Here is a 16,507-nt window from a genome sequence, read left to right as displayed (position 1 = left end):
CTCCTCTCACCCACGTCCCACTCTCACACTTGCCTACTGGCTGCTCAAACCAAAGAGTATGTTTTAAAGGATTTCACTCTTTATTCTCCATATTTAATCAATTAAATAAGACCTTCACCATATCCTCATTTACCTTTTCAAAGCCATAAACATCTAAGCCTAGAGTCTCATTACCCACTGGGTGAACTATTTCAATAATTCATCTTTTCAACACTAGTTTCTCTATTTCAATCAATTTAATACATTTGCTACTCATATAATATTTCTACATCTATAGTTTTAGTTACTTTATTCCTCTGCTCTAAAATCATCAATGCTTCCCCACTGGTCACTCAATAAAGTTTTAAGGTAGCACTAAAAACCATAAGGTATGATTATCCATTCATGTTGCTTAGCCAATTTGTTACAAATAACAAAAAGGTTACTATATGAGACTCTTCTATTTAATGATTACATATAGATACTTAATTTGCATTTATAATTAAGCCATGTACTTTTTAAAGGCTCCTCCTGTTTTGCATGAAGGCTGTAGGCACATAGGTACAGTATATCCTCACTAGAATTCCAAGGTGCATACTATTGGAGGTTCCAGTTGCTAACCAATGCCTAATGAGGTATTATTATAATTAGGAAAAAACAGGCTGGCTCACCTGTGCATCAGCAAGCTGAACAGCAGGAAACCCTTGGTTTGCTTCTTCTACACCTGCCACATCATCCTGACTGGTGCTATGCTGAGAATGTGTCCCATCCAAAGTATTTTGGTCACTAGACAAGACAGTGTTGAAATCTGAGGCTGAGGGTATTGTTGGAAGATTGGGTGCAACACCTAATGGAGTAAATTTTTAAGAATAAAATGTAAATTATTGCAGAATAGAAACACATAAAAAGTGTACAGCAGGGTAAACTTTTGAAGCCTGTAGAGTAGTACCATTTCAAGACTGTTTAAATTGAAAAGAAAAAAAAAAATGCATACTTTGAAATCAACTTTTCAGAACACAAGTCATCCTTATCTATCCTTATACATACATACTGTTTTAGATTTAATTAAATATTTGTTAAGTAACTAAAGGTTTAGAATGATAGTTATTAGGTCTCCGAGGGATCTAGATAAATTAAAACTATCTTCTGTAACATCAAGTATATGATGTTGTAATTACACTTTGCATTTTTTCGTTTACCACTTAAACCAGCCACATTAAAAGGAAGCTTTAAACTCTTTATATACAATCTCATATTTGACATATTTGCCTTTCAACAAGAACACTGAGTGACTGCTTACTACTCTCTCAATTACAATATTATCAAAGGCATTTATAAATATAAATGGACCAATTTCAACCAAACAGTACTTGTTTGAGATTTTTAACCCATCCTCTGAAAAATAAGATTTTGGTATATATTCCCCTTAGACAGTTAAGCAAAATAATGTGATAACTCAATACCTGTGGGAAGACTATTGTGTCCTGATTTTGTAACAGGAGATTCTTGTACCACACTTCCTCGATTACCCACAGCATTTGACATCCAATTATAGAAACTCACAGATGATGGCTCAGATAGCAAGGGATGTTCAGATAACATATCAGTGGCTACTGTATTTCCTGAAAATAAAATGTTTCTGAGTATAATATTATTTATATACTAAGGAGCAAAAAAATGTAATTTATATAATTATATTTGAAGAACCAAGTTAAAATGTATGTTTGCAGATGGCTTTAAATTCTCACTGCATAATGTTGGTATTTGGATATTAATGCATTAATAAATAGCTTATTTTTATTATAACAGGGGAAATTCTATGTTGCTGGTCTAGACAGCACCCCACACCAAATGCCTACATTGACATTAGTCAGCGCTGCAATTGAAAAATGCAAACTAAGGGCATGAAAACCCTGAAAAGTTACAAACAGAACAATGGATTCCTAAAATTTTTTCTCAAAGATAAGTTACGAGAGATTAGTTGTACTACCAAAGTATATATCTAACTAAACTTAAGTCCTGTTTCATTTCAATTCCCTCATAAATATAAACATGTAATTATCAAATCTAGAGGATGTACCTGTTCTCGTTAGGGAGCTACTTTTCACAGCAGCACTGCTTCTCTGAGGAGTCCCTTCCAGGAGGTTGTGCAGGCTTGGGAAGCTTCCAGTCAGGTAGCTGAGTAGGCTCTCCTTCCTTGGACTCTCCTTTACTGGCATCCCAGCACGTCCAACATGCACTGGAGAATCAGTGGCAGTGTCTCCACTGGTATAGCTCAGAGAATGATATGGGTGAATGCCCTACAGAAAGTGTAACTTAGGGTTATTTCTTATGTATATAAAAATGACTGCTGATAACTACAACCACTATTACTATTACTGTTGCTATAACGGCTAGCTATTTTGCACATTAATACCAAAACTGATCATGTATACTAGGATTGTGGTGAATCCTTTTTACATACGTCCTTAAATGTAGGTAAAAATGTTTTGCAACTCTATAGTACAAGACAAAGGGCCACTTTTATTATCAATATTATCAATATTATAATGAAGCACATCCACTTATTTTAACCATGGATCATTAATTCCCTTCTTAATCTGATGAGGGAATCTGGTGACAAGACATAAAACCACATAAAACCACATAGCACAGTATATCAAATAGATGGTGGAAATGAAGCACTATTCATACCTAAGGAGCAGTAAATAGTATATTGAAACTTCAGGAAGTTATACATAGGGTGTTTGTGGAAGTGCCAAGGAACATTCATATGGGTAGCAAAGAAAAACAGTAGCCTGAAATATTTATATCACTGCTTATTTACTGAACCAGCAAACTGATACCTGGACACAATATCCCTTACACAAAATATTCCCTAGAAAAACTTACTACACACACACACACACACACACACACACACACAAAGGATCTGTAACATGACTGATACCATCAAAAGTAAAGTCTAGGTACTCAAAGAAACTAAAGAAAGAAAAGCTATCTACCTTCAGCAACCTTCCCTGCAGTTTTTTACGGGAGTCAGAATAGACATCTACCTGGAAGGAAACTAGAGACTTTTTGCTAATAGCAAGAAATGTTGACGCAATGGATACCAGTGCTGTGAAGCCCTTAAAAGTCTTAACCTCCTCTGGAAAGCAGAAAAGTTTATTCCTTTTTCAATGCCCTCCCAGTCATCCTCACTTAGATGAGGAAAGGTGGAGGAAGGGTGTTGACAGAGGAAGTAAAAGAACACTCACAACGTATTAAACACTTGATAAGCATGTTTCATGTATTATCTTATTTAATCCTTAAGTTCTCCAAGGTAAGATATTATTTCTGTCCTAAAGGATGAAGAAAAGTCACTTACATACTTACTAAGGAAAAAGCCAGATTTTTAACCCATCTGCCTAACTTCTACCTTCAAATTCTTAACATTAAATTATCCTTCCTAGTACTCTAATAATCAAGAGTACTCTTGGAGAGCTCTGAAATGCCAAAAAGACTTTCCACAATTAATGAGAAAAATTAAAAATTACAGAATTTTTCAATTTCTATCTTCTGTCACATCTATGATTAGAATGGCCGATCAATTTAAAATATAGTACAAAAAAAGACTACACAGGCAAAAAAGATCTTGAAAAGCAAAGATCTGAAACTAAGCATTTGGAATTTCACATTTTTAGAGGACTTTAATAACCCATAGCAAAAGAACGTTCAAAACAATTCTGAAAATGAACAGCTTTAACAGGAAAACACCTAAATATGATTCAGAAGTTTGAAAAAACTGTCCATCAGGAAAAAAAGCTAAGACAGATTAAAGTGTCCCAAGCTTCTAACTATACTGTGGAAACAATAAGCTGAATAGTTCAGTCTTCTTTTTAAAGTATATCAAACTATCATTGAATGTTTTAACTAAAAGAGCCATACTTACACAGAATAAAAACTTTGAAAGCCCAAGAGACTATTCAATAGAAAGTAAGTCCGGTGTTCCAATATACTGGATCCCTTTCCCAGAGACTCTCTTAACTGTTTTTTATCTATCTTTACATAAATCAGTTAGGCTTATATAAGTACACACATATTTATCCTTTTTTAAACACACAAATAGATATCATCCTATACTTTATCAGTGTACTTCAGTGATCATTCCATATCCACTTACAGATCTACTTCATCTAAAAGATTTCATAGTATGCATCTATATCAGTGTACACTAGTTTATTAGTCCTCTAATGACTAGTCATTTGCGTTGTTTCCACTATTTTCCTTTTATAAATAGTGCTGCAAAGAACGTTCTTAGACTCATTATGTCTTCGAGCATCTATGACTTTCTCTAGAATGAATTCCTGAATATGGAAATACTAGATAAAAGAGCATCGCCTTCTAAATTTTGACACATATTGCCTCATTGTTATTCAAAGAGGTTGCACCAATTTGATTCCCATCAACGCTGTATGAGTATCTGTTTCCTCACATCTTCACCAACAATGTACACTATTCAAAAGTTTTAGTCTTTCAATCTGATAAGTGAGAATGGAAATCTCATTTTAATTTACATTTCTTTAATTATAAGAAAACATTTTTGTATGTGTATATGTATTTTTCTGTGAACTACCTGTTTATATCATTTAACCATTTTTTTCTATTTGGTATTGGCTTTTTTCTTAGTGATAAGGATGAGATCTTCGTATTTTAGAAAATTAGCCTTTTGTCACGTGTCTTACTGTTCTGTTTACAATACAGTCATGTGCCACATAATTACAGTTTAAGTGAACTACAGGCAACGTAAACAACAGTGAACCCATAAGATTATAATATCATATTTTTACTGTATCTTTTCTATGTTGAAATACACAAACACGATTGCATTCCAATCGCCCACTGGCTTCAGGATAGTAATATGCTGTACAGGTTTGTAGCCTAGGAGCAACAGGCTATCTATCTCATATAGTCTAGGTGTGTAGTAGGCTGTACCATCATCTGGGTTTGCGTAAGTACAGTCTATGATGTCTGCACAATGACAAATTGCCTAATGATCCATTACTCAGAATGCATCATCCCTGTCATTAACTGATGCATGACTGTATATTACTTTTTTCTGTGTAGAAATTTTTATTTAATATTGTCAAAATTATCATTTTACAGATTCTGGGTATCAATGTGAGTCTATACACAGACTTTCAAAGAAAGTTAAATTTTTTTTTTTTTTGAGATAGAGTCTCGCTCTGTTGCCCAGGCTGGAGTGCAGTGGCAAGAACTCGGCTCACAGCAACCTCCACCTCCCAGGTTCAAGCAATTCTCTGCCTCAGCCTCCTGAGTAGCTGGGATTACAGGCGCCTGCCACCACACCCGGCTAATTTTTGTATTTTTAGTAGAAATGGGGTTTCACCATCTTGGCCAGGCTGGTCTTGAACTCCTGACCTTGTGATCCACCCGCCCTGGCCTCCCAAAGTGCTGGAATTACAGGCGTGAACCACTGCGCCTGTCCAGAAAGTTAAAATTTTAACTTTTTCAGTTCTCACAAAAGTAAACTAGCAAAAAATAAAGAACCACCACCACCAATAACTAGCAGAAAATAAAGAACCACCACCAACAAATAATTTATTAAAGGTCAAATATTGCTCTAGGCATTTTTCATGAATTAATTATTTCTCACAACCCTCTTCAGAAGGTTACTATTATAATCTCCATCTTACACCAAGGAAACTGATGTAGAGTTAAAACCAATTCAGTCAGAGAGCAACTAAGTGGTGGGGCAGGTTTCAAACCAAGGCAGTCTGGCTTCCAAGGTGGTACTCTAACCACTTTGCTATATGTGTCTCTTATCAAGCATCCATTAAATTCATAAAACCAAAAAAATTAAAATCATAAAAGAGTCTAACCCAAACCACCTATTGATCACGCACTGCCTAAAAGGCTTCTTATTAAAACTGATAATTATAAGATTATCAACATTTTCAATTTGGGATTTTATGGAATACAGTATTCAATAAACTGGAGACAGCTCTAAGGCTTGGTAGTTATAGTGGTCCTTAATCAACAGCAGTTACTGATGATACAATTTTCAAAGAAATATTTACACTGAAATTACAAATCAAGTTAATTTCAACACGAAAATGCTATCTGAATATTTAGGGTGGACATCTAACATTTAAATTTGAGATAAAATTTTAGGTTTTCTCTGTAAGTCTGAATAACTCTAACCAAAAAGAGTAATAATATACCTTTATTTTTAATGCAGAGTCACTATGGGTATGAGTTTTAGAAAGTTTCCTCATTATCTCAGCTCCAGTTACAGGTCCAGAGCTACCAGGGGGAGGCCGGTTAGCTGTTCCTTCTAATAGCATTGTGTGTTCACTGACTGTGGCTGAAACAGTTCAAAAGAATAAGTGAGCAATAGATTATCACATATTTTCATGAAACATCAGCCCCAATGTTTCTAGTTATATAATGACACTCAACTTTCATATTCCTTGACAAATATTTATTATTTTCTCCCCCACCCCAATCCTCTTACTCGAACAAATGGCTTTTATTAGACTTTCACATATTCCATGCAAATGATGCTCAGACCAAAAGTCAATTCAACTAAGCTCAAGAAAGCACAGACTGCTCATAGATTAACAGAGGGATTTGCAGATAATTGGAAGGGATATTCATGGTACTGGTTTTCAAACTTTTGTGTAGATTTGAAATTTTCTAAAATAAGTAATAAATAAAATCTACCCTATTCCTCATAACTCATTTATTTGTTAAATATCAAGTTATTTTTAAAACTAAGCTTGGTAAAGTTTTATATATCAATGTTCTAAAATCTCTAAGACTACTCTTCCAATATTTTTTTCAAAACATCATAACATGCATTTTCAATAACTATGACAGGTCATGATAATAAAAATTAACCTTTGGCAAACCATTAAGGTATGCAAGTACATTTCATAAATGCATATCCACTATCTTTATTCTGACACAGCCATTTTGTTGACAAAATTATAGGCTGAGCACAGGCCCCAAAGTTTACATAAATTCAGGATCAAGCAGGCATCAGGTAAAAAGACAAAGGCCCCTTTAAAATACTGTGGCATAGGGAAGATGATAGACAAATACAAATTTTAACTAGAGGTTTATGTGTTTCATTCAAAACGTTCTACTTATATTAAGATATCTTTGTCCTGGATAGATCAGGAGAAGTCTACTGTATTTCACAAAACTGAACTTATAAAATCAGGTCAGTATGAAGATTCCTAATCATTATCACTTACTTGGCCAATAAAAATCATACTTGTATACTTAAGCCATGACCATTTTCCAATTTGGGACATGAATTATTAAAATTATCACAAGTGCCATATTAACAAGTATGTAATATCTAAAATTGCTTATATTAGTAATTTATTTATAACTGTGAGGAAAAACAAAGAGTCTTGACATTTTTAAAGAGGTATATTAACTTACTAATAAAAGATGCATAATATCTAAGCAAAAAACATACAGTAATTGTGTTGAGTAAGAAAACACCCTAATTGTGAGGTGTAAGAAAGTACTCAATAGAGGCTTACAAAACTACCTGCATCAAACTCAAATTCTGCTCCATCAGCACTGGTATCACTTTGAAGACCACCCCCATTGTCCAATCCAAGTCCATCTTCATGTTCATGGTCCATAGCTATTTGAGGTTTCAGAGGCTGAGCTGGTCTATGTAAGCTAACTCCTTTAAAGGCTGGTGTCACCACAATAAACTTCATCCACTGCCTTGCCAGTGCAACTAAACCTTTCTTCAAAGTTACCAAAGCAGGAAGTCCATCGCTCTGTAACAATAATGATGTGGTTAGAAGTAATCTAATGTAATAATATCAGTTACCACTTAAGTGCTTTGCATGTATTTATTCAAATCTCATAATCCTCATTTAGAGATAAAGAAACTAAAACTTAGATGTTAAGTAATTTGTTCAAAGTTACCCAAGAGTCAGGATTTCAATTATATGTAGGCTACAGAATCTAATCTCTAGGCACAACATTTCATCTTTCTGTCATAAAACAACACAATAGCACAGGTCAATATGATACTAGATGTGGGGTGCAAAATTGGAATTTTCCTTAAGAAGCATTCAATCAACTTTACTTATTTTGCCCAAGTGAAGAATCAAAATGTATTTTGAGCTACTTGGAACATTCAATAAGCAAAGAGGAAGTAAAATTATTTCCTTCAAAAATTAGGTAACTACCATTGTTTTAACATTTAAAAAAATAAATTACTATAACTTATGTAGTACACTAGACACAGATGAATCTGTAACTGCCTTGAAAGTTAACTGTATTATCAGTAATAATTACATAGTTTAAAATACATTTTATTCCACATGGTGATGATTGTAAGAAAGAAACTTTTGGCTCTTTTCCTGTTACCTTAGTCTAATTACCTTGCCTTAGTCTAAAGAAAGAGAAAAATATCTAACTCCTCTCCAACCTGTTTCCTATCATTTCTCATTTTAGGATAAATGGTTAATTTGATGGAAGAGCACCATTTACTAGAAGGCAGGAATCACCCTGTTTACTTTCTGAGGAACACCAAGTCCACTAGCCTCTCCTTTCATTCCCAGCCTTGCATGAGGGCCATGTTGTGCCTCTTCCTCTCACATGGAAAACGCATCTGGCAGAGCATCCATCCATGGGAAACACCTGCCATTCTCTCTGTTCAACCTTCTCTACCTATAACTACACAGGCAAGTTAGGCTTAAACTGTAGATTTCCCAGTCTTCAATTCACAGGGAGGGAGTAAAAAGTACTATACCAGCCTTAGGTCTAAGTGTCTTTTTCAAATCCAACACTTACTAGAGATTCTTGACTTGCCTGAACAATGGCTTGACTGGCCATTAATAATACTGATACATTGTTCCCTAATTTGACTAAAGATTCTTGTGTGTCCCCTATTGGCCAGCAGCTTGAAGAAGAGAAGAGAGATCCTAAAAGTTCTAAAACTCTAATCATGATGTGTTATCTGCTTTTCTAGAGGCAGAGATGGATTGTATTTATTTTGTGCGATTATATATTCTCCCCTAAATCATCAATTAGTCCCTGTTTCATCAAACTGTATGTGAAATTTGGCTCTGGTAATTACTCTCTTGCTTAAAAACTCTTTATACCTTTAGCTTCCAAGACATCACTCTTTCCTGGTTCTCCTACCTCTTTCTTTCCCTTCCCATCACTCGGTGTATCCCTATCCAACCACCTACACCCCCTTTAATTTTGGCTTTCTTCAGGATTCCATCCCTGAGCAATTTCTTACCCAACATAGCATTCCTGAAAATCTCATCCATGTCTACAGCTTTTACTAACACCTTTATGCTGGCAACTCCCAAATCATTAGTCTGAACACACTCTTTGTCTATAGACCTGTATTTCTTTTCTTTCTTTTTCTTGAGACAAGAGTTTTGCTCTTGTTGCCCAGGCTGGAGTGAAATGGTGCGATCTTGGTTCGCTGCAGCCTCTGCCTCCCAGGTTCAACCAGTTCTCCTGCCTCAGCCTCCCGAGTAGCTGGGATTACAGGTGCCAGCCACCACGCCCAGCTAATTTTTTGTATTTTTAGTAGAGACAGAGTTTTGCCATGTTGGCCAGCTCTTGGCCTCAGATGATCCACCCGCCTCAGCCTCCCAAAGTGCTGGGATTACAGGCGTGAGCCACCGCACCTGGCCTATAGACCTGTATTTCTAACCATTCTCACATGCGTCTCAAACCCTGTGTATCAGTGGTCCACCAACAGAATAGAGAATTCCTTAAAACTAATGTAGTTTCAGTAACTTACCATTGTAGCATCATCAATGACGGAGTAATTTGCCTGGTGCAGATAGTGGTGTAGTATATTACATAGTAAACATGAAGGATTTTCTTGGAGAAAGCGAGCAACTTTTGTAAGCCTGTTGTATTTACTTCTTAGGGGAAAATGCACACTTTTATTCTAAAATCGAGAAACAACAATAGATTTACAGTGACAGGTATGAAAGAGCCTACAAATAAAAGATATTCAGTAATTAAGAACTTGTAAGTCTGATATTTTCCAATAATGATTAACAATAAGGGGTCATTTTCAATACTAAATTTTGTATAATACCTTGTATTATTTAAAGACATACCTCTAATGCTTCTGTCATTATGCATCCCATAACAGCACAAATTCTCAAGGTTCCCTCAGTTTCCAATTTGTTTAAAGATGACTTGAGTTGGTCAATGGGAACAAGCCATGCACCAACAGCTGGCGTCGCAGTGCTTAAAAGGTTCAGCTGCCTTTTAACATAAATAAAAAATTATAAAAACAAGTGTCAAAATTTGTATTTCAAACAGTCTCCCATACCTACTGTACTTAGTGGTTGTTTTACTCAGGCAAAATTACTTTCTTTTCTTTTTGAGCACTGATAAATTATGAAAGCATAACTAAGAAATGTTAAAAAAAATGGACAAAAGAAAGAAAGAAAAAGCCTGTCAGAGATAAAAAGAGTAAACAAAAGTCTAAGGCAGAGGAACATATAAAAATAAAACTAAAGTACTATGAAAGAAATTCGGTCAAACAAGGTAAGACTAATGTCTACAGAACACATGAAGTAAGAATGATGAAAAAGTTGCAACCTTAATACTATATATACCAGAAAAGTAATTTTTAAAAATATGAAACAGAATTGTATATTATTTAAAATAAAGAAACATCAAGGGATAATACTATATTTTAAAAACTCTTTACCTAGAAAATGCATGTGTGTGAGATCTCACATTGGTGGGAGCTGCAAAACTAAACCAAATTTCTTTAATGGTCAACTTCATGCTACATGAATCTGGAGGAGGAGGCATCAGAGGTAGATCTTTTTTCAAATCATCAGATTCGACTCCTTCATCCTATATAAAACAGAATGCCAAAAACTTATTAACATACAGCCCCTTAAAACCACTAACACAGAGGCTAATGTTTTAAGTGCAAAACCTTTTCATCAAATCAAGCCTGGGAAAGTCTTTACTTCTCCTTCAGGTTTGAAGGATATTTTTGCCAGATACACTATTCTTTTAAAAGTGTTTTTCCTTCAGCACTTTAAATATGTCATGCCACTCTCTCCTGGCCTGTAAAGATTCCACTGAAAAATCCACTGCCAGTTGTATCAGAGCTCCATTGTATGTTATTTGTTTCTTTTCTCTTGCTGCTTTTAGGATCCTTTCTTTATGCTTGACCTTTGAGAGTTTAATGATTAAATATCCTGAGGTAGTCTTAATTGGTTTAAATCTGCTTGGTATTCTCTACCTTCTTGTACTTGAATTATTGATATCTTTCTCAAGGTTTGGGAAGTTCTCTGTTGTTATCCCTTTAAACAAACTTTCTACTCATCTTTCTCTACCTTCCCTTTAAGGCCAGTAACTATTAGATTTGCCCTTTTGAGGCTATTTTCTAGATCTTGTAGGCATGCTTCGTTCTTTTTCATTCCTTTTTTCTTTTGTCTCCACTGTGTATTTTCAAACAATCTGTCTTCAAGCTCATTAATACTTTCTTCTGCTTGAACAATTTTGCTGTTAAAAGACTCTGATGCATTCTTTACTCTGTCACTTGGATTTTTCAACTCCAGAATTTCTGCTGGATTCTTTTTAATTATTTGTCAAATTTATCTAATATGATTCTGAATCCCTTCTCTGTGTTACCTTGAATTTCTCTGAGTTTCCTCAACACAGTTATTTTGAATTCTTTGTCTGAAAGGTCACACATTTGTTTCTCTGGGATTAGTCTCTGGTGCCTTATTTAATTCATTTGGTGAGGTTGTAGTTTGCTGGCTGTTTTTGATGTTTGTGGATGTTCATCAATGTCTGGGCATTGAAGAGTTAGGTGTTTATTGTAGTCTTCACACTCTGGGCTTGTTTGTACCCATCCTTCTTGGGAAGGCTTTTCAGGTATTCAAAGGGACTTGGGTGTTACAAGTTTTTGGTCAGCAAAGTCATATCTGCACTGGGGGCACCCCAAGCCCTGTATCACTATTCTTGCAACTAATAGAGGTACCACCTTGGTGGTCTTGGATAAGATCCAGAAGATTCTCTGGATTACCAGACAGAAGCTCTTATTATCTTCCCTTACTTTCTCCCAAGCAGAGTCTCTCTCTCTGTGTGCTGAGCTTCCTGGAGCTGGTGCAGTGACACAAGCACCCCTGTGGCTACCACCACTGGAACTGTGTGGGGTTAGACCTGAAGCCAGCATAGCACTGGGTCTCAGCCAGGGCCCCCTGTAACCACTACCTGGCTTCCGCCTACATTTGCTCACAGACCTAGAGCTCTACAATCAGCAGGTGGCGAAGCCAGCCAGGCTTGTGTCTTTCCCTTCAGGGTGGTGAGTTTTCCAGGCTCTGGGCAGGTCTAGAGATGCTATCCAGGAGCCAACAACTGGAGACAAAAACCTTATAAATCTACTTGGTGTTCTATTCTACCATAGCTGAGCTGGCACTCGTATCACAAGACACAGACCTCCCCACTATTCCCTCGCCTTTCCACAGGCAGAGAATCCTCACCCCATGGCCACCACCATCACAGGCCCATGGGGAGTACTGTCACACTACCACTGATGTTCACTTAAGGCCCAAGGGCTGTTCTGTCAGCTTGTGGTGAATGCTGCCAGGCCTGAAGCTCACCCTTCAGGACAGTGGGCTCCCTGCTGACCCAGGGCAGGTCCAGAAATGCCATCCCGGAGCCATGTCCTGAAATCAGGGCCCCCAAGAGCCTGCTTAGTGCTCTGCACATTGTGACTGTGCTGGCATCTAAGGTGCAAGACAAAGTCCCCATTACTTCTCCCTCTGCTTTTCTCAAGCAGAAAGAATCTCTCACTATAGTTACCACAGCTAGGAATGTGCTAGGTCACACCTAAACCAGCACATCGCAGAGTGTCGCCCAAGGCCCATGATATACTACCTGGGTACTGCTGCTGGTTATTCAGGACTCAAAGGCTCTTTAGTCAGCAGGTGATTGATCCTGCCAGGACTGAGTCCTTTCCTTCAACGCAGTGGGTTCCCTTCTGGCCTAGGGTGTGTCTAGAAATGTTGTCCAGAAGCTAGGGTCTGCAATGGAGGCTTCACGACTCTGTTAAATACTAAATGATGATGTCTAAAAGGCCACTAAACACAATTCTGGAGCTCAGGTGAAGAGCTGGTGCTAAAGGTGTGGCCAGTGGGAAAGAGAAGTGTCATTAAATTACGGAACTGACCTAGGAAATGAAATTTGTCAGGGAGTAGACAAATAGCAAGAAGAAAGGAAGAGCCAAGAACAGAACCTGAGGAGACCACCACATTTAAGAAGAAGAAAAAATTCCCTAAAGAAAAGGACCAATAAAGTCACAGAACCCAAAGAAAGTAATGTTAGCAAATTCAAGGGCTTTCAGCAAGGAGAGTAGGAGCTGAGAGATCAAGAAAGATGCCTGAATTTCTGTCAAGTATTTTAGTAGGTGAAGGAGAAGGAAAGAACAGCTAGGCTCTTCCCAGCTCTTTTGTCCAGTAGCTATTGTATTTTTAAGCTTCCTTAAAGTGATAATCCATCCCCTAAACATTTCCAAAGACCCCAAAATAAAACTGTGATTAAACTCATTAAACTACACATTAAATAAAAACAAATGTTTTAAAAATAAATCCCTAGGAATCTGGAGGGTAAAGGTGAGTATACTCATGATTACTAGATACCCATACTAGACTTCCTAATTAAAAGGTGGTTTCTTTGGAACTTTTTCCTCTTCCATTGGCCTAATTTTCAAAGTGATCAGAAATATATGTACACATGTTTAAGAACAACAGTTACTACATTCTTATTACGTACTAGATACTGAGCTAAGCCCTTCATATGTATTACCTGCTTCAGTCTTCACAATGCTGCAAGGTCAATATCATGACCATACTCCTATTACAGGTAAAGAGACTTAGGAAAAGGTTAGGAACTTGCCCCAGGTCACCAGTTAGTGGCACAACATTTCTTCAACCCAAAATTTGGAATATTTTTGTTGTTGCTGTTACTGTACTCATCACCACCCATGTAATTCTACCATGATAAAAATAAAAAGTGAGTTGAATATAAGGTGCCATTCAGAACTCTTAACTGAAATAAGCAGACACTGACAAAAATATTTAGAACTGACATAAAATACTACCAATAACAAAATGACTTCTGCTAAAATCCTCCACACCCTATATAGGTGGGCTTCTCTTAAATTTTATTAATTTATTAATTCAACAAATATTTATTAAGTATCTAATATGAGCAAGGCATAATGCTAGGACTATGATAGATATAAATATATCTATGATACACTTCAGAAATTATATTCTAGCAGTATATTCACCAACATACTTTGACTAACATTTAAGCAGATATCATAAATCCAAAATAGGGAAAGACAGGTAAATACACTCCAGAAACTAATTTTTTTTTTTTTTTTTTGGGACGGAGTCTCGCTCTGTCGCCCAGGCTGGAGTGCAGTGGCGCAATCTCGGCTCACTGCAAGCTCCACCTCCCGGGTTCACGCCATTCTCCTGCCTCAGCCTCTCCGAGTAGCTGGGACTACAGGTGCCCGCCACCACGCCTGGCTAATTTTTTTGTATTTTTTAGTAGAGATGGGGTTTCACTGTGGTCTCGATCTCCTGACCTCGTGATCCGCCCGCCTCGGCCTTCCAAAGTGCTGGGATTACAAGCGTGAGCCACCACGCCCAGCCTCCAGAAACTAATTTTGAATTGCATATGTAGTTTTTGTTATTTTTCTAAAGCACCATTATTATTATTATTAGAAAGTCACTAACCTGTTCATCTGAAACAGAATTTCCATTTAAGTCTGAGGAAGGGCTTGTCCGGTCACATGGAAGATTATCATCAGAGACATCAGTATTATAGCCACTGCCGGTTGGAGAATCAGAAGAATTATTGGATGTCAGCACTCCACCCCTTTCTGTGTCACTAGCTTTACCCATAATTCCAAAACTGTTATATAAAACAGCACCAGACTGTCTTCCTCCTATAAAAATAAGAGTATTTATTATAAATGGTGAATAAGTGTCTTAATGCTGTACTCTACAATATCTGTATAAAATTTCATAAAGACTATTTTTTTCTCACCAAGTCTTTGCCCTAATCTATAAAAGTAATGTATCACTGAATTATCAGGTAAATAATTGTAGGCATATACAACTACTGTTATTTATAGTAGTTACTATATTATATATTACTAAACCTAAAAAAAGTGTTATACACATTTCAACCTTCCTTTTTGAGATATTACTCAATAATATATAAAAAAAGCAAATATAATTCTAAGTAGATATTTTTCACTGAATAAAGAATTTACAGTTTCTATATCCTATATGGCATAATTCTACTGATCAAAGATCCAGTTTTCAAAGATGCAAAGTTTCAAAAAATTGGGTGGCTTTATATTTTATTTGGGAATTTATTCGGAAAAACATATTGTTGTTTTTCAAGCTCTACCTACTTTTGAAATCACATAATGGAGGAAAAGCTCCACTTAAGCAATTGGTATGAGGCACTCACCCCTGGTAAATAATCCCAGATACCACACTTTCTGCTTTATTATGTTGATTGAGGTTACTGAAAGCCGTGATTGTTCAAAACATTTCTGCAATATAGGGCATATTTGTCCCCACCTTAAGCAGAATTCAATAAAAAATGCTTGCCTTTTATGGTTAAATTTTCAAGTCCACATTCAAACATTATCCATCCCCATTTTTCTTGGCTGGGACCTATTCGAGTTACATCTGGAACAACTTGCTGATCAGTTTCATCCACAAAAGTAAATTCATCCAACTCTTCAAGAGTAAATAAAACTTTGGACTTCTCAAAAGGAATAGCAGTGATTGCACAGGTCCCAATGTCTATTATCAAAAGAGAGCAAAATGACCATTTTTAAAGACATAAGCTTACATTAGAAAAAACAAACATTTGGACATCTGGCACACTGGTTGTCTTTAAAAGATATCTTAGTGCTCTGTCGAAAAGATAGAAAAATAGGCAAATGAGCTAACTTTTAGAATATGCTGCCTAAGAGGAAGAAAAGAAGATTTTATGATTAACAAGTTGCTCAAAGGTAGTATGAATTTGTTTCTGAATGATTACAGGATACTTTTAAAAATATAAAGTTAAAAATATCCTAAATAATTTATCTTCACAGTAGTTTTAAATACTTTCATCATCTCACAAAATAAAAAAAAATTTCAATTAATTACCAAGCCTTAGGAAAAACATTATTTTCTAGGCAAATTACAGCTTTTACTAAAAGACTGTTTTATACTAACATATTTTGTATAACTACAATTTATCATAGACCTTGTCATGGTTCCACTGCTTACAGACACACTGTGGAAATTAACACCCCAAGTGCCTGAGAGAAGTTTTACTTTATCTTACTTTTTTCATTTCTCTGATTATTGCTAATGAATACAAAAAAACAAAAAGAATATTAAAAACACATGTACATTTACCATTCAAGGATAACTTGTTTATATTTGAAGTACACTGCCTTCTA

The 16,507-nt window shown here is 36.1% G+C and overlaps 1 protein-coding gene across 1 annotated transcript in view; it reads right to left on the bottom strand.

Annotated features, from left to right (window-relative positions):
* Positions 1-16,507, bottom strand: part of BLTP1 (bridge-like lipid transfer protein family member 1) — a 208,736-nt gene that overhangs the window by 91,833 nt on the left and 100,396 nt on the right. Inside the window, exons 36-45 of the mRNA XM_058437034.1 lie at positions 15,660-15,857; positions 14,772-14,983; positions 10,712-10,863; positions 10,110-10,260; positions 9,782-9,934; positions 7,547-7,787; positions 6,204-6,346; positions 2,060-2,279; positions 1,443-1,601; positions 651-826 (exon numbers count right to left, since the gene is read on the bottom strand). Of these exons, the coding sequence (XP_058293017.1) occupies positions 651-826; positions 1,443-1,601; positions 2,060-2,279; positions 6,204-6,346; positions 7,547-7,787; positions 9,782-9,934; positions 10,110-10,260; positions 10,712-10,863; positions 14,772-14,983; positions 15,660-15,857 (1,805 nt within the window). The remainder of the gene's footprint in view (positions 1-650; positions 827-1,442; positions 1,602-2,059; positions 2,280-6,203; positions 6,347-7,546; positions 7,788-9,781; positions 9,935-10,109; positions 10,261-10,711; positions 10,864-14,771; positions 14,984-15,659; positions 15,858-16,507) is intronic.

Source organism: Hylobates moloch, unplaced genomic scaffold (assembly GCF_009828535.3).
Source record: "Hylobates moloch isolate HMO894 unplaced genomic scaffold, HMol_V3 SCAFFOLD_3, whole genome shotgun sequence".
NCBI lineage: Eukaryota > Metazoa > Chordata > Mammalia > Primates > Hylobatidae > Hylobates > Hylobates moloch.
This window is presented reverse-complemented; position numbering and strand designations above follow the sequence as displayed.